Genomic DNA, 15,691 nt, shown 5'->3' on the forward strand with positions numbered 1-15,691 from the left:
TATCCTGCTCTTCAGCCAAAAAGTGTTCCAGAGTGGCTTGCATTCAGTCAGTATTTAATTTGGGCAAAACAATACATTTGGGCCTGACACAGTAGTTAAAGACACATTTTCTTCCTGATTACAAACCCTCATTTTGTGTTTTTATATATGGGACTCTCAAAAAACATGACTAATTTTGAAAATCCTTCTGGTACTATCCTGGTAAAACTAGGGTAGTAACAGATGTTCATTGTGTTTAGTTTTCATGGCTAAACTAGTGGTTTTGTAGAGTCCAAAATACCAGAACCCTTATAGCTGAAAGCACATCTTTTTCATGCCTCTTCATAGCCATTGCTCCTCTGATATGCTGTGAACTTGCTCTTATTCCCCCACTCTCACTCTCATGCTTAACTGTGGATAGGGATCCTTTTCTGCTTCCTATTGGTTCCTAGTGAAACAGTAATCACATAGTGAACTCAATGGCAATCATTTTAGCTCTCGGGTGTCCAGAGGCTCATTCCCCAGAAACTGCATGGCTCCCCTCATGTGAGTAATGCATGTTCCAGTGGAAAATCCCAAGATATTGCAGTCACTAAAAATGCAAATCCATTTCCCTGTGTCTGGGTTGATGTGTCTTTTCATGGCTTCATCATGCTTCTTATCCATGAAAACTTTTGGAACATGCTCAGAGACTAAATACAGTCTTCTCTTTAAATCCCCACTAAGCTTTCTTTTCCCTTAAATTAATGTTTCAGGAAGCTTTCCTGTAAGATACGTTTGCTATTTTCCTGGAAACGCTTTGAGAAAGGGGGAGAGGTATTATCCACAAACCTGAATTTTTTTTCCATAGTTGGCTTTCCTCCAAATTATAAACAGCTGAACTGATTTAAATAAAGTTTTTTGTTTTTTGTTTTTTTTAAAAACCACTTCACATCTGTGCTGGCCAATTTGTGTGCCAAATTTCAGCCCAATGTGATTTGAGACAACTGAGATATTAAACACCCCAACCTAGGAACTAAAATGGAAATACTGACAGACCCTTAACTGTAGTGGTCCCTTCAGGCAGTCTTATTATAATGTACTGGCTATAAGGATCCACATAATTAAAGATTGACGCAGCAGAAACATAGTTTCAATTATAGACCCTTTGGGCTTCTTTTCCCAAGCACGTACAGGAAATCTACATGGATAACTCCAATTAGTAACAAGTGGCGTTGATGGGAATCCAGACCCCTTCATCTTTGTTCAGGGACATGTTCAGAAGTGCTGCTAGGAGGTTCTGTTAGGGCTGGGATAAAAGGTGGGATGCATGAAATGGGATGCAAGCGGCTAATGCAGACATAGGCAGTGTGGTATCCTGCAGAGGTTGGTGGACTACAACTCCCATCATCTCTGACCATTGGCCTTGCTGACTGGAGCCGATGGGAATTGTATTCCAACAACATCTGGAGTGAGAGGTAAATAAATATCCTTCACTTAGAGAAGGATCTGGGGGAAAAAATTCCTTGAAGTGTGAATGTTTTATTCTGGATTGTTTTGTTTTCACACCATACTTTTAAAGGACATGGTTTTCCCCCAAAGAATCCTGGGAATTGCAATTTGATTGTAGCCCTGTGATGAGGGATAAGCTACAGTTGTGCCTGTTAAAGTGGTCTGAATGTGCTTTAAATGCTTGGGTTTCAGGTTTTCTAAGAAATAAGTTGTTTTTGCTGGAATTATCTTTAGAAAAGGAATTGTGAGTTTTATTGGTGATCATTCAGGGTGGGCTGGGGATCATAACATTGGTTCATGCTAGTCTTCTATGCTTTGTCCTATTCTAGGAATTGTAGTTGCAGAAACAGGCATTGCAGAAAATTCATCCCCTACCTTTAAAAAAAAAACCTACTCAGGAACAAGAGATGGATTGGGAACTGAACAATCACATTTCGCAAAATAACAGTAGAGAAAATTGACACAAATAAAGAAGATAACAGTCAAATAAAATAATGCTTTTCTCCATGTTTCACAACTCTCTGTGATGGTTTAGGATCAGGTTGGGCATTAAGGAATTTAATGCACCTATAAGGCAGCTGGCCTCAGGTACTTGGTCTGCTGACCACACATATACAGAATTTAGTTTGGTATTGCAAGCCAGAGAATAACTTTGGAGGAAATACCACTCAGTTTGTAATACAGTGAAGGGTTACCGATTAGACAAATTTGTATTCCCAACGAGGAAATTACAGATTTCAGTCACACTAGTAAATTCTTTTTTTGGAATTAAGTAGTATCTAAATTGAAGAAGATGAAGAAGCTCCAATCTGTTCATCATCCAGATTATGAAGAACATTACACTGTTTGCACAGAAACTAGGAATTGTTTTTTAAAAAATATGTTTATTGATTTTATATAAAACAACAGCCATTTAACACAGGAAGAAATAGGTTAGATGGGTCATACTGGTTCCAAACAATACATTTCCTGAATTACCTTGCTTTCCAATGTGTAATAAATAGCTTCTATTTATCCTGTTAGAGATTTTACATCCTTTCCACTTGGTTAACTTAATCAGTTCTAAAACAATCCAATCTCTTAAGTAAGAACTGGATGCACCTTCAGATTTTCTCCCCTTTTTGAAATTATTTCCAATCTTGTCACAGAAAATACAACAACTTTCCAACAATTTCCAGGTCCACATTTCCCCCCCCCCACAATCTATCAGGTAATAAAGTAAGATTACTTTCTTCTAACTACAGCCTGTGTAATTTTATACCGTTGTGATTTTGGCACTTGCAAGTTACGGCACTTGTGAGCTCTGTGTTGCTTTTCAGAATGGCTCATGACCCAAAGATATAAAAGAAGGCACAGAAACATTAACTTAAATCCAAATAAAGATCACTTTATTGATTAGGAGCAGAGAAGTTGAATTTAACCTCTCCTCTGGCCTTATCTGGCATGTGTTTATTAATCCCAGTCGCTATGGCAGGCTAGTTCATCGCTACACAGTTTAGCTTGAATTTAGTTGCGTCTTGGCATATATTTGATGAAATAACTATGTGTCTAATGTAGTTGTGGTTTCTCCTTTAAATTTTGGTCACACTGACAAACACTCAGTAGCAAGGAAGAATCTTCATTTTAAAGACTCTTAATCTCAGGGTCGTGGGTTAAAGCCTTGTGTTGGGCAAAAGATTTCTGTATTGCAGCAGGTTAGACTAGCTGACCCTCACAGTTCCTCCCAAATCTACAGTTCCACGATTCTATTATTCTATTTACACTTAGGGTCCAGCAAATTCAACCACCATTGAATTGCATGGTGTGCCAGTTGCATAGATAATTTTTCACTCCATATTTTTGCATAATATACAACACAGTAATTGTAGACAGTCATTCCCGATCAGTAAACTGCCTTCACAAATCATTTGTTCCAAATAATTCCTTCGCCTTAAAGTGTTTACAAATAATCATCACATCTTTTATTTTATTGCGGGTTTTTTGTTTTTAGGTTTCCCCAGGGTTTCAGTGGTGTAGATAGGTAATTAACCTTCTATGCATATATAGATGCTTAATAGATAAACTAATAATGAATTATTTTATGCGTATAAATAATAAGCATTCTATGCATATTCCCCAAAAGACCACCTGCCCCTGTATTGCCCTATGAGATCACCTGGATAAATTATACTAAGGCACCACATCCTACAGAGGAATAACCCCAAAACAGGCATTTTCTGCCCCTTTCCCCCTTTTTATGGACTGCCCTTCCCCCTCCAGATACCTTGCAAAGACTTATTTATTTGCCCAGGATTCCCCTGACCCGTGAGATGAGATGTTGTTTTATGTGTTTAAATCCCCTGAATTCCTGTTTTATTTGTTTTTCTTCTATTTTCTGTTAATAGTCTTTCTATTGCAGTTCTATTGGTGTTTAATTTTTTAAGGTTGGTTTTAAAGGATGGATTTATATGGTATATATATATAAAATCACTTTCTATATTGTACACTACTTAGAGCTGAGGCAAGGAACCTCTGGTGCTCCAAACATGATTGGACTACAGTCCCTATCAGACACACCCAGCATGGCCGATGGCCAGGGATGACTGGAGTTGTTGCCCAGTGGCAACTGGAGGAGCAAAGTTTTCCCAGACACGGCTTAAAGATTCTTCAATATTAACTGGTTTATAAATGCACATGTTTATAAATGCATAGTACATTATGAAATAATTGGACATGGAGTGGTCCTATTGTAACTGAGACATAGGTGAGACAATGAGGTGTAATTATGATTATGATTTAGTGGTTTTTGGTTGGAGGGGTGGGACCAGGAGATCATTCCGCTAGCATTCTTGATTTTATTACCTCGACTTGAAGCAAGACAACCTGCTACACTAATGAAATTGTGTTCTTGGTTTAAAAGGGCAATTGTTAGGCTGACTTTGGTGCTCACCGAAAAACATTTCCCCAGTCTTGTTAAATTATTGCTCTCATTTTAGATTTTTATGGCCGTGTAGGTTACCTGCCCTCGTTTCCCTGTGTTTCATTCATTTTCCTCGTATTGGTGATTAATGGGGGGTGTCGAACGTTAGAGTGAGCAGGCATCAGCAAATGCAAGATCATAATTAGTTTAGCTGACGAGGGCCTCTGATAGCGCTTGCATCTGGATGGAAAAATTACCCTATAGGGAGCTGGCTGATCACCAGGTCTTTTTAGTGATACATTGTGAAACACCCGATGAATCAAATGCCCTTTCGATGCCAAGAAAGTGTTCCATACTCCAAGCCAAAATTATGTCTGCAAAAAGCTTTCCATTTGAAATGTATCAGAGTACAATTATAACCATTGTATTTTCTTGGCACTGATAGCCCCCCTTCCCTACAGTATGGCGTAAAGTTAAATAAATTACTTAAATTTGATGAAACCTTGAAATTTTGATTTACAGGACTGGTAATTTTTTAATTTAGAACAAAATCAGTTTAATCTTTTAGTGAAACTGTTTTCCCTCCACACTTGTGCAGGGCAGAGAACATTTAATAAAAGTTTGTAAAAAATAAAGAAAGAAACCAATGTTGAAATGATTTTTTTTTTCACCGGGGGGGGGGTTGGCAGAACAAGACAGCCATGTCATTGTTGTTAGCAGTTGTGCCCACAAAAACAGCCTGGGTTTTTTTTCCCTTGTGGTGTTCTTATTGAAATGAAAAGTTTAATGATATCATTATGTCACAGAAGGAATTTAACAAGCTTCTCTGGTCAGCGCTGCCCGATGCTGAACAAGATGGAATATTAGTAAATGTTGAATGGGCTATTAGTAAAGCTGTAGAGCTCAGTCAGCAGTCCAGTTAATGTTCATTTTGCATTTGGAAAAGTTTTGCCTTTACTAAATTAAAACGAAAGTAAAAATCTCTCCACTGATAAGGCGGCATTGCCTAGTTTCATACTAAGTTCAGAAGTGGTATCATTAACAATGCCATATTTTTCACCGATGAAATTAGGCCGTGGTCTCAGTCAGCTGTGGGAAATCGAAAGTAGCATAAGTGGATTTTAGTTTTATATTAACCTATGTGGGAATTACGTTCAGTATTGTGTATATTGTTAATGACGTATAGGCTCTTTTACAAGAACTGGAATGAGACAAACAAACTGGAATCACACACACACACACACACACACACACACACAATTTGTAATTAATATTTATAATTAAAACTGTGAAATCCTTGCAAAAAGCAGCTAGCAAGATCAGCAGAGATCATTTTGTGTCAAAATAGAATATTGAAATTCCGAGTTCAGAATCCAGTCATTAGAAGGGCACAGACACTAAAGTTCAAAAAGTTAAAGCTGTTACCGGGTTGGGGGGTCGAGAGGGAATTGGTGGTATTTCGCACACCTCATCCATCACTGTAGGGTAAATTGTAATGAAAATCAGCGCTCCCTATTAAGCGCAATTGAACCTGACCTCATTATGGGCAGTGTGGTTTTTATGCTATCAATTGTTGCCAGCCTAGAGACAAAACTCCTGTGTTGATTTGTCCTAACTCCACAGATCACGTGGCTTAACCTTTGACTTTGTGCCCCCCCTTTTTTTCTCCTTTCAGAGACGTAGAGGCTCAGGAGTTTTCTGTGCCAACTGCCTGACCACAAAGACCTCTCTCTGGCGAAAGAATGCAAATGGAGGATATGTATGCAACGCGTGTGGTCTCTACCAGAAGCTTCACTCGGTAGGAAGAACTTACTCGTTTTATGCAGGAAAGGTTTTCGGCAGCTAGGCTGAAGTAGGGCAGCTGCGGTTAATTTCCTAACTGCATTCCCACCCCCCCTTTTTCTTCTTCTTCTTCTTCCCAACGCGGCCACTCTGGGATCAGATGTGATTCATTATGGAACATGCTGATACACCACGGAGAGGCGTCTATGCTGGAGATTACCAATGAGGCATTAATTATTTTGATACAAAATAAAGAATAAAAGTGGGGGTGTTTCCTCCTCCCACCCAAGAAGTTCACAGAAATATGTTGCAACAGAACTTGTCAAGATCCCCTCATATTGATCACAAAGGGGGAAAGCTTGTAGCTCACTGGCAGAGCTGATGAAGGAAGAAAGACTCAGTTTCTGTCCCTGGTATCTCCAGGTAGAGTGGGAAGATACCCCTGATTGGCAGCTGTCAATCATTGTAAACAGCATTGAGCTGAATGGTCCAATGGTCTGATGGATAGAAAGCAGAAATATGTCCCTTGTTAACATCTAGCTCCAGCCTCATAACTCAGCTTCAGGGCAATATTTTTGTTCCCAACAACGTATGATCAAGGGACAGACATACTGTCCTGTTCCAATGAACATAGCTTGGTTTATGCCAACCTGCTCCACCCTTCCCTTTTGATTCACTGTAGGACTTCCAGGCTTAATTAACCCTAGTTTCCCATTACATCTGAACTGGTAAACCATAGTTACCAGAAACTCAACAAGCCACGATCTTAAGCCCAATCAGAAATGTGGTTTAAGACCTTGGCTTGTTCCAGTTCTGGTAACACATTTTGAACCACTTTGAGGTTTTCTTCTTACCATCAAGCGGCATATAAATATTACAAAATAAAGAAAAATAGACATAAGAGAAAGCTATGATTAATCAACCCATTGAACTGTGTTGTGCCTAGAAGGGAACAAGGCTCATGCATATATTTGCTTAACTGGCCTGTTTATGTACGTCCAAAGCAGGCCATTGACCATACCAGATACAGTGGTGCCTCGCAAGACGAAATTAATTCGTTCCGCGAGTCTTTTCGTCTTGCGATGTTTTTCGTCTTGCGAAGCACGGTCCGTCGCAACTGCGCCTCTTCAAGCGGCTTTAAGAAAAAAGCGAACAAACTCGCAAGACGGTTTCATTATTTTTTTTTTATAAGATTTTTATTGGTTTTTCAACATATAATATAAAACAATACAAAAGACAAACACAAACAAACAAACATATAAACATGTATAATTTCATAAATTTTTTCATATACCCAGTTTCAGCGACTTCCCCATGCCTCCCTTTTCTGCATCCCTGTTTTGAATTTTTTTTTTCAGCAAGCAAACAAATCAAGTCCAATTGTTATTTTTTTAAAATATGAAAAACCTCACGTCTTTTTCTGGGAAGGTTCAAACCGTTACAATTCCAGCTTAAAAATTGTAAAGCCATATTGTTGTTTACTTTGTTGCTCCTCCAGCTGCCCCCAGCAGTTGTTCTTCCTTTGTTGGGGTCTGAAGTCCAAATGTCAAGTTCGATATATCCGCTAAGTCCTTTGCCTCAGTGGTCAGATCCACCACTCCCTTCACGAGGTCTTCCTGATTTTTTTCTAAAAACTGTTCTTTATCTTGCACTGTTTTTATTTTGATTTTTTTCCCTTTGTAGTTAAAAGACAGGCCTTGTGGGTACTCCCATCTGTATATTATGTTATTCTTCATCAACAGGGTAGTCAAATCCCTGTAGTAGGTTCTCACTTCCAAGATATATTTAGGAATATCCTTGTAAATCTGCACAAAGGAGTCTTCAATCTCCAGAGATCTTTGATATTGTAAATTCAATATTTTATCTCTCTCCTCCTTAGATCTCAAAGTTATCAGGCAATCTCTTGCTTTCTTTTTATTCTGTCTTCTACCCAGTCTGAAGGCCGTAACTATCTTGAATTCCTCTTCTTTCAAGTTCGCTTGCCAAAAATCCACAAATTCTTTTGTGAGGAACTCTGCCAAATTGTCCTGCTCACTTTCTGGAACGGCCCTCAATCTCAAGTTCCTCTCCTTCCTCTGAAGATCTATTAGGGACAGGGCCGCCTCGTGCTCCTCTAGCTTTTTACAAACAGGTTCTAGCTTTACCTGCGTCGATTCAGCCAAAATTTTGCCTCCTCAGCAGTCTTACGAATTACAACATTTTCTTCAATTAATTTATTTATAGTCTCTGTATTAGATGCAACACTTTTAGTATTCAAATCAAGCTTCTCTGATAGCTCTGTTAGTTGTTTAGAGTTTTCTGTACCTTGCTTGGTCAAAGCCTCTAATGATTCATTGATTTTTAATAATGCTTGTGTCACTGTATCCATCCCTCTTTCCTGCCCTTCTACACCTGCAAGGGCTAAGCCTGATATGGAACCTCTTCTCCTTTGTGCAATTTTTGTTTTTGCTCTTGTTTTTATCTCATCCTCTTGGCCTCTCATGTCCCAAGGTCGTTCCAAACTCGCAAGACGGTTTCATCTTGTGAAGCAAGCCCATAGGGAAAATCGTCTTGCGAAGCAACGCAAAAACTGAAAAACCCTTTCGTCTTGTGTGTTTTTCATCTTGCGAGGCATTCGTCTTGCGAGGCACCACTGTATTAGCCAGATTTCAATGGCCCATATAAGAGCATTCCTTGAACAAATAAATAAAATTATTGGGTGGCATTCACCTAACCAGCCCCAGCAGTGGAAGTGCTGTGTAAGGACTTCTGCTTGCACAATAGGACTTCCCCCCACATTCCCCTGTATCTGCTGAAATTGGGTTATGGGGGAGAACCCCATAACAGCACAGGGGATTGGGGGCAAGCGGGTTATTCCAAGCTGCAGTGTTTTCACAGGCAGGACAATTGGAAGGATGCAATGTTGACTTCCCCCAATTATATGAGAGTTCATGCAATTTTATGAGAGTTTTAATCCTGACTTTTAGTGTGAAATAGTTTGTTATAGTTTATTTAACAACATAATCACACAGATGGCAAATTCAATCTAAATATAATTTCATCTGGCGCCTTTTCTAATTCTATTTAATTTTTGATCCACTGTTTATATCTTGTCTTGGAATATTGCTGTACTGCCTCTTTTGACACCCCCCCTTCTTAGAAGTGATGGAAGACATTGTTAGTTTTGTGAGATTGTGTGTGTGTGTGTGTGTGTGTGTGTGGTGTACACACACACGCACACACAAAGAAAGAAAGAAAGAAATTAAATACATTATAGCTACAATTTTAGATATTTTAAATTAAAAGGTATCATAAAACATGCGAAGTAATCCTAATAAATGTATTCTGGCAACATTGCTAATTGGTTATAAGTTGTAAAACCTTTATTTCATTAGCAACAGAACTAAGATAACACCATCTTTAGTAGCAGTATTGGAGCATCGTAGTGAGATGTTATTTGATGTACACTGACATTAATGAGTTTAATTTAACTGCCCAGTCAAAGCCCATAGATATAATTAACCCTGCTAGGCTGTGACAAACAGAAACACACTGAAATAAATGTAGATATTTAGAAGGTTGGGGTCCCCCCCCCATTTTTACAAAGCTATATAAACACAGGAAATTTCTGACTCCTCAGTAACACAGTTTGAACTGGAAGTAAATTACCGGTAGTGTATAAACTGTAGCGAGTATGGATAGATCTCAGTTTCAGAAATAGCTTGCAAATTAATTCACACCCTAATATTGCTATATTCTCTCCGCCACCCCATTATAACAACTGCCTCTTTATGTAGTGAAAAGTATATGGGCATGGACTTCTCATTGCCCCAGTATTCAAAGTGATCAGCTTTTGCTTCCAAATTGCCTCTCTACTGTGTCTCATAGAACACAACAGAAGCCCTTTAGAACTGAAGTGGCATTAAAAATAAAAGCAGCAATTGACAGAAATTGAGATCAGTGGTGTATCTGGCATGTACTTCCACAGTGGATTTATTCCCCTCGTCCAATCCATCTCCATAATATACACAGTCCTAAGTCCCATTTCTCAGTGGTGCTAGAAAACCTAGGAACCAGTGGGTAGTTGAGTGTGTTTGTATGTTTGTATGTTCGTATTGTCCCTTTCTTCCATGACGTAACTGAATATATGATATATATATAGGTTTACCAGGCAGTTTCCCATCCTGGCACCACATATGTGTGTTTTACAGTGAACAGGAATGATGAGCAAGCCAAGGGGGAATCCATCATCGCCATTCTGGCATGTGTTACACTAGCGTATAGCAAAGATTACAAGTTTAAAAAGGCAGAAATATTCATGCAGAGATGTTATTTAATGTAACAATAGATATATGTAAAGCATTTTTAAACTATACCAGTAAAAGAGAATTGAGTGTTCAACTTACTTGTCTGAACTTTGGGACCTTATATCATAACCATCTTATTTCCCGCCCCACAGTTCCTCTTTGCTTATTGAGGAGCTTGCACTTCCTAGAACAGAATCATAGAGTGGGAAATTCAACCACTACTGTTCTCATGAAATAAAAGTTTTCACTTCTTATTAAACACCTAAATCATAGTGAATATTTATTCAAAATAATAATAATAATAATAATAATAATAATAATAATAATAATAATAATTTATTATTTATACCCCGCCCATCTGGCTGGGCCTCCCCAGCCACTCTGGGCGGCTTCCATAAAAACCAAAAATACAGTAAAATATCACACGTTAAAAACTTCCCTGAACAGGGCTGCCTTAAGATGTCTTCTGAATGTCAGGTAGTTGTTTATCTCTTTGACATCTGCTGGAAGGGCGTTCCACAGGGTGGGCGCCACTACCGAGAAGGCCCTCTGCCTGGTTCCCTGTAGCTTTGCTTCTCGCAATGAGGGAACCGCCAGAAGGCCCTCGGCGCTGGACCTCAGCGTCCGGGCAGAATGATGGGGGTGGAGATTAGATTTTTAATAGAATAAAGCTTGAGAGGCAATCACTGACACAACTTGTCTGACTTCAAAAGAGAGGCTAGAAAGTTGTGGGGTGAAGGAGCCAGGTGAAGCAAGCAGACACCTGTGTAAAGGTGCTGGTAAGGAAGTTGGCTTGTTTCGCATGCTGTCTAGTCTAATGTTGGTTTTAAAACGCTGATATGCATAATTCATGAGTCACAATCATGAGTCACTTAAAACATTGATCTTCAACAAGGGGTCATGATATCCAAGTAACTCAAGGTGGGAAGGGAAAATAGGGAGGGAGGCAGAGGAAATTATCCCGGTCCAATAAACCATGGTTTTTCAGTCCAGCGACAAGCTGTGTGCCTCCTTCCCTTCCTCTCTGCCTCACATGTTTGGCTTCAACAAATCTTGGTTTCTTACCAACTGGGAGATCAAACCAAGATCAGATTTAAGATCTTGTAGTTTAGAATATACTCAGTCAATATGGTCATTATTAGGAATTTTGTGTGCTCAGGGGACTCTTGAAAGTAACATAAAAAGTTGTTAGGGTGGAGAGATTTGATACTGGCTAAAGCACTTTGATACCAGCTAAACCATTGAAAGGGGGCGTTGACAGATTTTTAATTATATAAAATTAAGGAGTGCTTGCTTTGACCTTCTGTCTTCCTGATTTGATGAAGCAATTTCTTTAAGCTGTTCCCCTGCAATGGCTTGATGTTGTTCAGCAACTATAACTGGGGATTTGCACAAGCAGTTCTGCAAAGCTTTGCTTAGCAATGCTTGTTTATTTATGATGTTATTGTGTTTTATATGCAGACTCCCAGGCCTTTAAACATCATTAAGCAGAACAACGGTGAGCAGATCATTAGGAGACGAACGAGAAAGCGCCTTAACCCGGAGGCACTTCAGGCTGAGCAGCTAAACAAACAGCAGAGAGGGAACAGTGAGGAACAAGTCAACGGCAGCCCGTTAGATAGGAGGTCAGAGGATCATATAACAGAAGGTCACCAGAGAGAAATCCAGCTTCCCAGCCTGAGTAAATATGAAGCCCAGGGCTCATTGACTAAAAGCCATTCTGCTCCGCAGTCAATATTGGTCAGCCAAACTCTGGATATTCACAAAAGGATGCAACCTTTGCACATTCAGATAAAAAGTCCTCAGGAAAGTACCGGAGACCCAGGCAATAGTTCCTCTATATCAGAAGGAAAAGGAAGCTCAGAGAGAGGCAGCCCGATAGAGAAATACATGAGACCTGCTAAGCATCCGAACTATTCGCCACCCGGAAGCCCCATTGAAAAGTACCAGTACCCACTCTTTGGGCTTCCATTTGTACACAATGACTTTCAAAGTGAAGCTGATTGGCTGAGATTCTGGAGTAAATATAAGCTGTCCGTTCCCGGGAATCCACACTACTTGAGTCATGTGCCTGGCCTACCAAATCCTTGCCAAAACTATGTGCCTTATCCCACCTTTAATCTGCCTCCTCATTTTTCAGCTGTCGGATCTGATAATGACATTCCTCTAGATTTGGCGATAAAACATTCCAGACCTGGGCCAACTGCAAATGGTGCCTCCAAGGAGAAAGCGAAGGCACCGCCAAATGTAAAAAATGAAGGTCCCTTGAATGTAGTCAAAACAGAGAAAGTTGACCGAAGTACTCAAGATGAGCTGTCAACCAAGTGTGTGCACTGTGGCATTGTCTTTCTGGATGAAGTGATGTATGCCTTGCATATGAGTTGCCATGGTGACAGTGGACCTTTTCAGTGCAGCATATGCCAATATTTTTGCACGGACAAGTATGACTTCACAACTCACATCCAGAGGGGCCTACACAGGAACAATGCACAAGCTGAAACGAATGGCAAATCTAAAGAGTAAAGATAAATAAAATAAAATAAACCTTAGCACTTAGCACAATTAAACAGAAATAGGTTTCCTTGATGGGAATTCAATAGCTTGTAATGTCTTATTAAGCACTTCATATAGCAAGCATGCCTTATCCAGTATACAATCCTTCGTTCTTTTCTCTTCCCTCCTTTTCCTTCCTCTAGACAAAAAAAAAAAGTTACCAAGAAGGAAAAGCAAAATGGATGGCAGCTGGAATTGGGGGTTAAGGGATATTTACTTGGGACCCGTCCACCAAAACTATACAGAAGACACTATATCAGGGCAAGTCTCTTCAGGGGGGGAAACCCTAATCAGACAACTAATGCTTTTCGTTCTTGTAGCTGGCTAGAATGCAAAGATGTATAATGCAGGTGTACAGTAACATATGCACACTGTATAGCAAAATGGACTTGTTAAATAAACTGATGTCCAGAAATCTAGTAGTATTTTTATTTTCCTCATTTGGGTTCACTTTGGCCTTATTAGAGCATCTGACAGCATCCACCATTTCTGCAATCTGGAGGTAGTAGTTTTCTCCAGACATCACTCATGCAAAACCAGCCGGTAGCTACTATTTTGGTGGCTACCGCCTTGCAGTCTACAACAGTACTCCCCAATCTATCAAGGTCTAGTGCAATAGTAGATCGAATAGGTACCTGCAGACCCAGGAACAATCATCAGGAGCATTCGAAATCATGAAAGCCTCAGAGTAATGCTCCTTCCCTTGCAATCTGAAAACTTTTTTTAAAATGAAAAAGAATCTCAGGAAAGGTTAAAGTTAAATGGCGCTGGTGTCGGGAAAAAGAAAAAGAAAACCTATATATTTGTAGTCCAGACCTTCTCCTTTCCAGTCTGAAAGATGCGAGAAGGCCCTTAAAAATAGATATTGTGCTGGTGTTCATTAATTTCCATTCCGGTACAGGCCCCAGGGTTGCAAACTACATCTCAGGGGTTTCTGAGTAACGTGCTTTGGCCAAAATACAGGTTTTGGAGTAACATTCTCTAGAAAAGTGCTCTGCCTGGCGACTTATCTCTTTTATGGAAGCTTCTTTACCAATTTGATGTGCGTAGTATTAATGTTTTGCATTAGCTATTCTTTCTAAATTTCGCTTCAGGGTTGAGTGTATGACTCACTTTCCCAAATGCCCTTTGGTTATTTATATGTAGCGGTCAATCTCTTCACTAGACTTAATGCCAGCTTTTGCTCGTGTCTGCCTTCATGGCTGTTTTTGTTTTCAATACTTTAAAAAGAAAAAGAGAGGGGAGGTTTTGTAAAACTAGCCCATGAAGGGAAAGCTCCTCAGCGTAACTGCTCAGGGAAATAGGTCTAAATAACTCAATATTCAATCATTGGTTCACGGTGCTGTTAGCCAAGCCTCCATAGAAGCTACAAGGATCTGCAAAGGACAGACTTCAATTCATTTGCACGATATCGGCCCAGCCAGTAGTTTTGATTGTTGTTTTTACGAAGGGATATACAAAGAGATATTACAAGCTACTGGATGCACTGTCAGATTAACTTATTTCATTTAAGAAGTTGGGAGAACAAATAGGGAAAAAAACTTATTTTTCTAGTAAATATTAATGTATTACATTTCAAATAATGGTGCCTGACATATTGAATAATTATTTTCTACAGTGTACGTATGCAACAAAGATATTCCATCATGCATAAGATTCAGCGCTGGCTCAGCCTCGCTCTGTTTACATTTGCAAATGTAGCAAACAAGGTAATGAAGCAAATTTCTATTGCAGTAGGTCTCTTTTATTTGTGCGTGTGTGTGTGCATTAAAATTGTAAACAGTAACATGAAATGAATGGACTTTGTTGATATTAATGATTTGCTGGGGGAGAAGAAGATGAAAAAAGAAGAAGAAAATGGCAAGAAGGAAATACGAGAATATTTTTACGCCTACTTAGGAGGAAGCGAAAGGGTAGCACGATTCATTCCAAGTACTTTTTTGTATTCTTAAGCTCTTAACTCACATTGTTATGCTTAAAATGATAAACATATATCCTCTTTTTATTGCTTTGTCTATGTTTCAGATGAAACATTTCAGAGATTATGTCGAGAGGTGCCATACGACTCCTTGGCACTGAAGGTTTTTATTGCATTCTGTAGTCGCATTGCACTCCCGTTTTTACCATATTACACAGCCGCTTCATTTTTTGGGTTTTTTTGTGTTTTTGTTGTTGTTGTTGCATTGGGGCTTTACTTCTTTATTTCGCATTGCAGGCTCTTTAGTCTCTTGAGGTTATGGAGTACAACTGGTTCCTGAATGTTGCTGCGAATGAAGTTTTAAAACGTCTTGTCTTATATCCAGTTGCCTGTCCCTCCCCTGTTTTGTTTTCTCAAATGTTCTAGGAAATTGTTTCTAGGGGATGGGGAAGGGCTGTAGCTCGGTGGTAGAAGCCTCCTCTCCCCCAGGTGCAATCCCAGGCATCTCCTGGCAGGGCTGGGAGAGATATCCCAGTCTGCAACCTTGGAGAGCCACTACTTATTATCAGTGAGTAAACAGTACTGAGCTAGATGGACCAATCGTCTGACTCGGTATAAGGCAGCTTCCTATGATCCCATCAAGGCTAGATTACCCCCGTTCAGAAAGGTATGTTAAAGGGCCATCTTCTGATCCCACTTACATGCTGCCTATCACAAACGTTCATGTAATTCAAACTAACTTTTAATACGAGTCAGACGCATCATCCTCTGATCTAGAAAATG

The 15,691-nt window shown here is 39.6% G+C and overlaps 1 protein-coding gene across 6 annotated transcripts in view; it reads left to right on the forward strand.

The window, feature by feature from the left end:
* The window catches only part of TRPS1 (transcriptional repressor GATA binding 1), a 238,835-nt gene extending 223,696 nt beyond the window's left edge, over window positions 1–15,139 (forward strand). For all 6 annotated transcript variants that reach the window (XM_053395410.1, XM_053395413.1, XM_053395415.1 and 3 more), the window contains 2 exons: window positions 6,045–6,167; window positions 11,899–15,139. In XM_053395410.1, the coding sequence (XP_053251385.1) occupies window positions 6,045–6,167; window positions 11,899–12,960 (1,185 nt within the window). In that variant the 3' untranslated portion in view covers window positions 12,961–15,139. The remainder of the gene's footprint in view (window positions 1–6,044; window positions 6,168–11,898) is intronic.
* Window positions 15,140–15,691: the final 552 nt, after the last annotated feature.

The sequence above is a fragment of the Podarcis raffonei genome, chromosome 7 (genome assembly GCF_027172205.1).
Source record: "Podarcis raffonei isolate rPodRaf1 chromosome 7, rPodRaf1.pri, whole genome shotgun sequence".
NCBI lineage: Eukaryota > Metazoa > Chordata > Lepidosauria > Squamata > Lacertidae > Podarcis > Podarcis raffonei.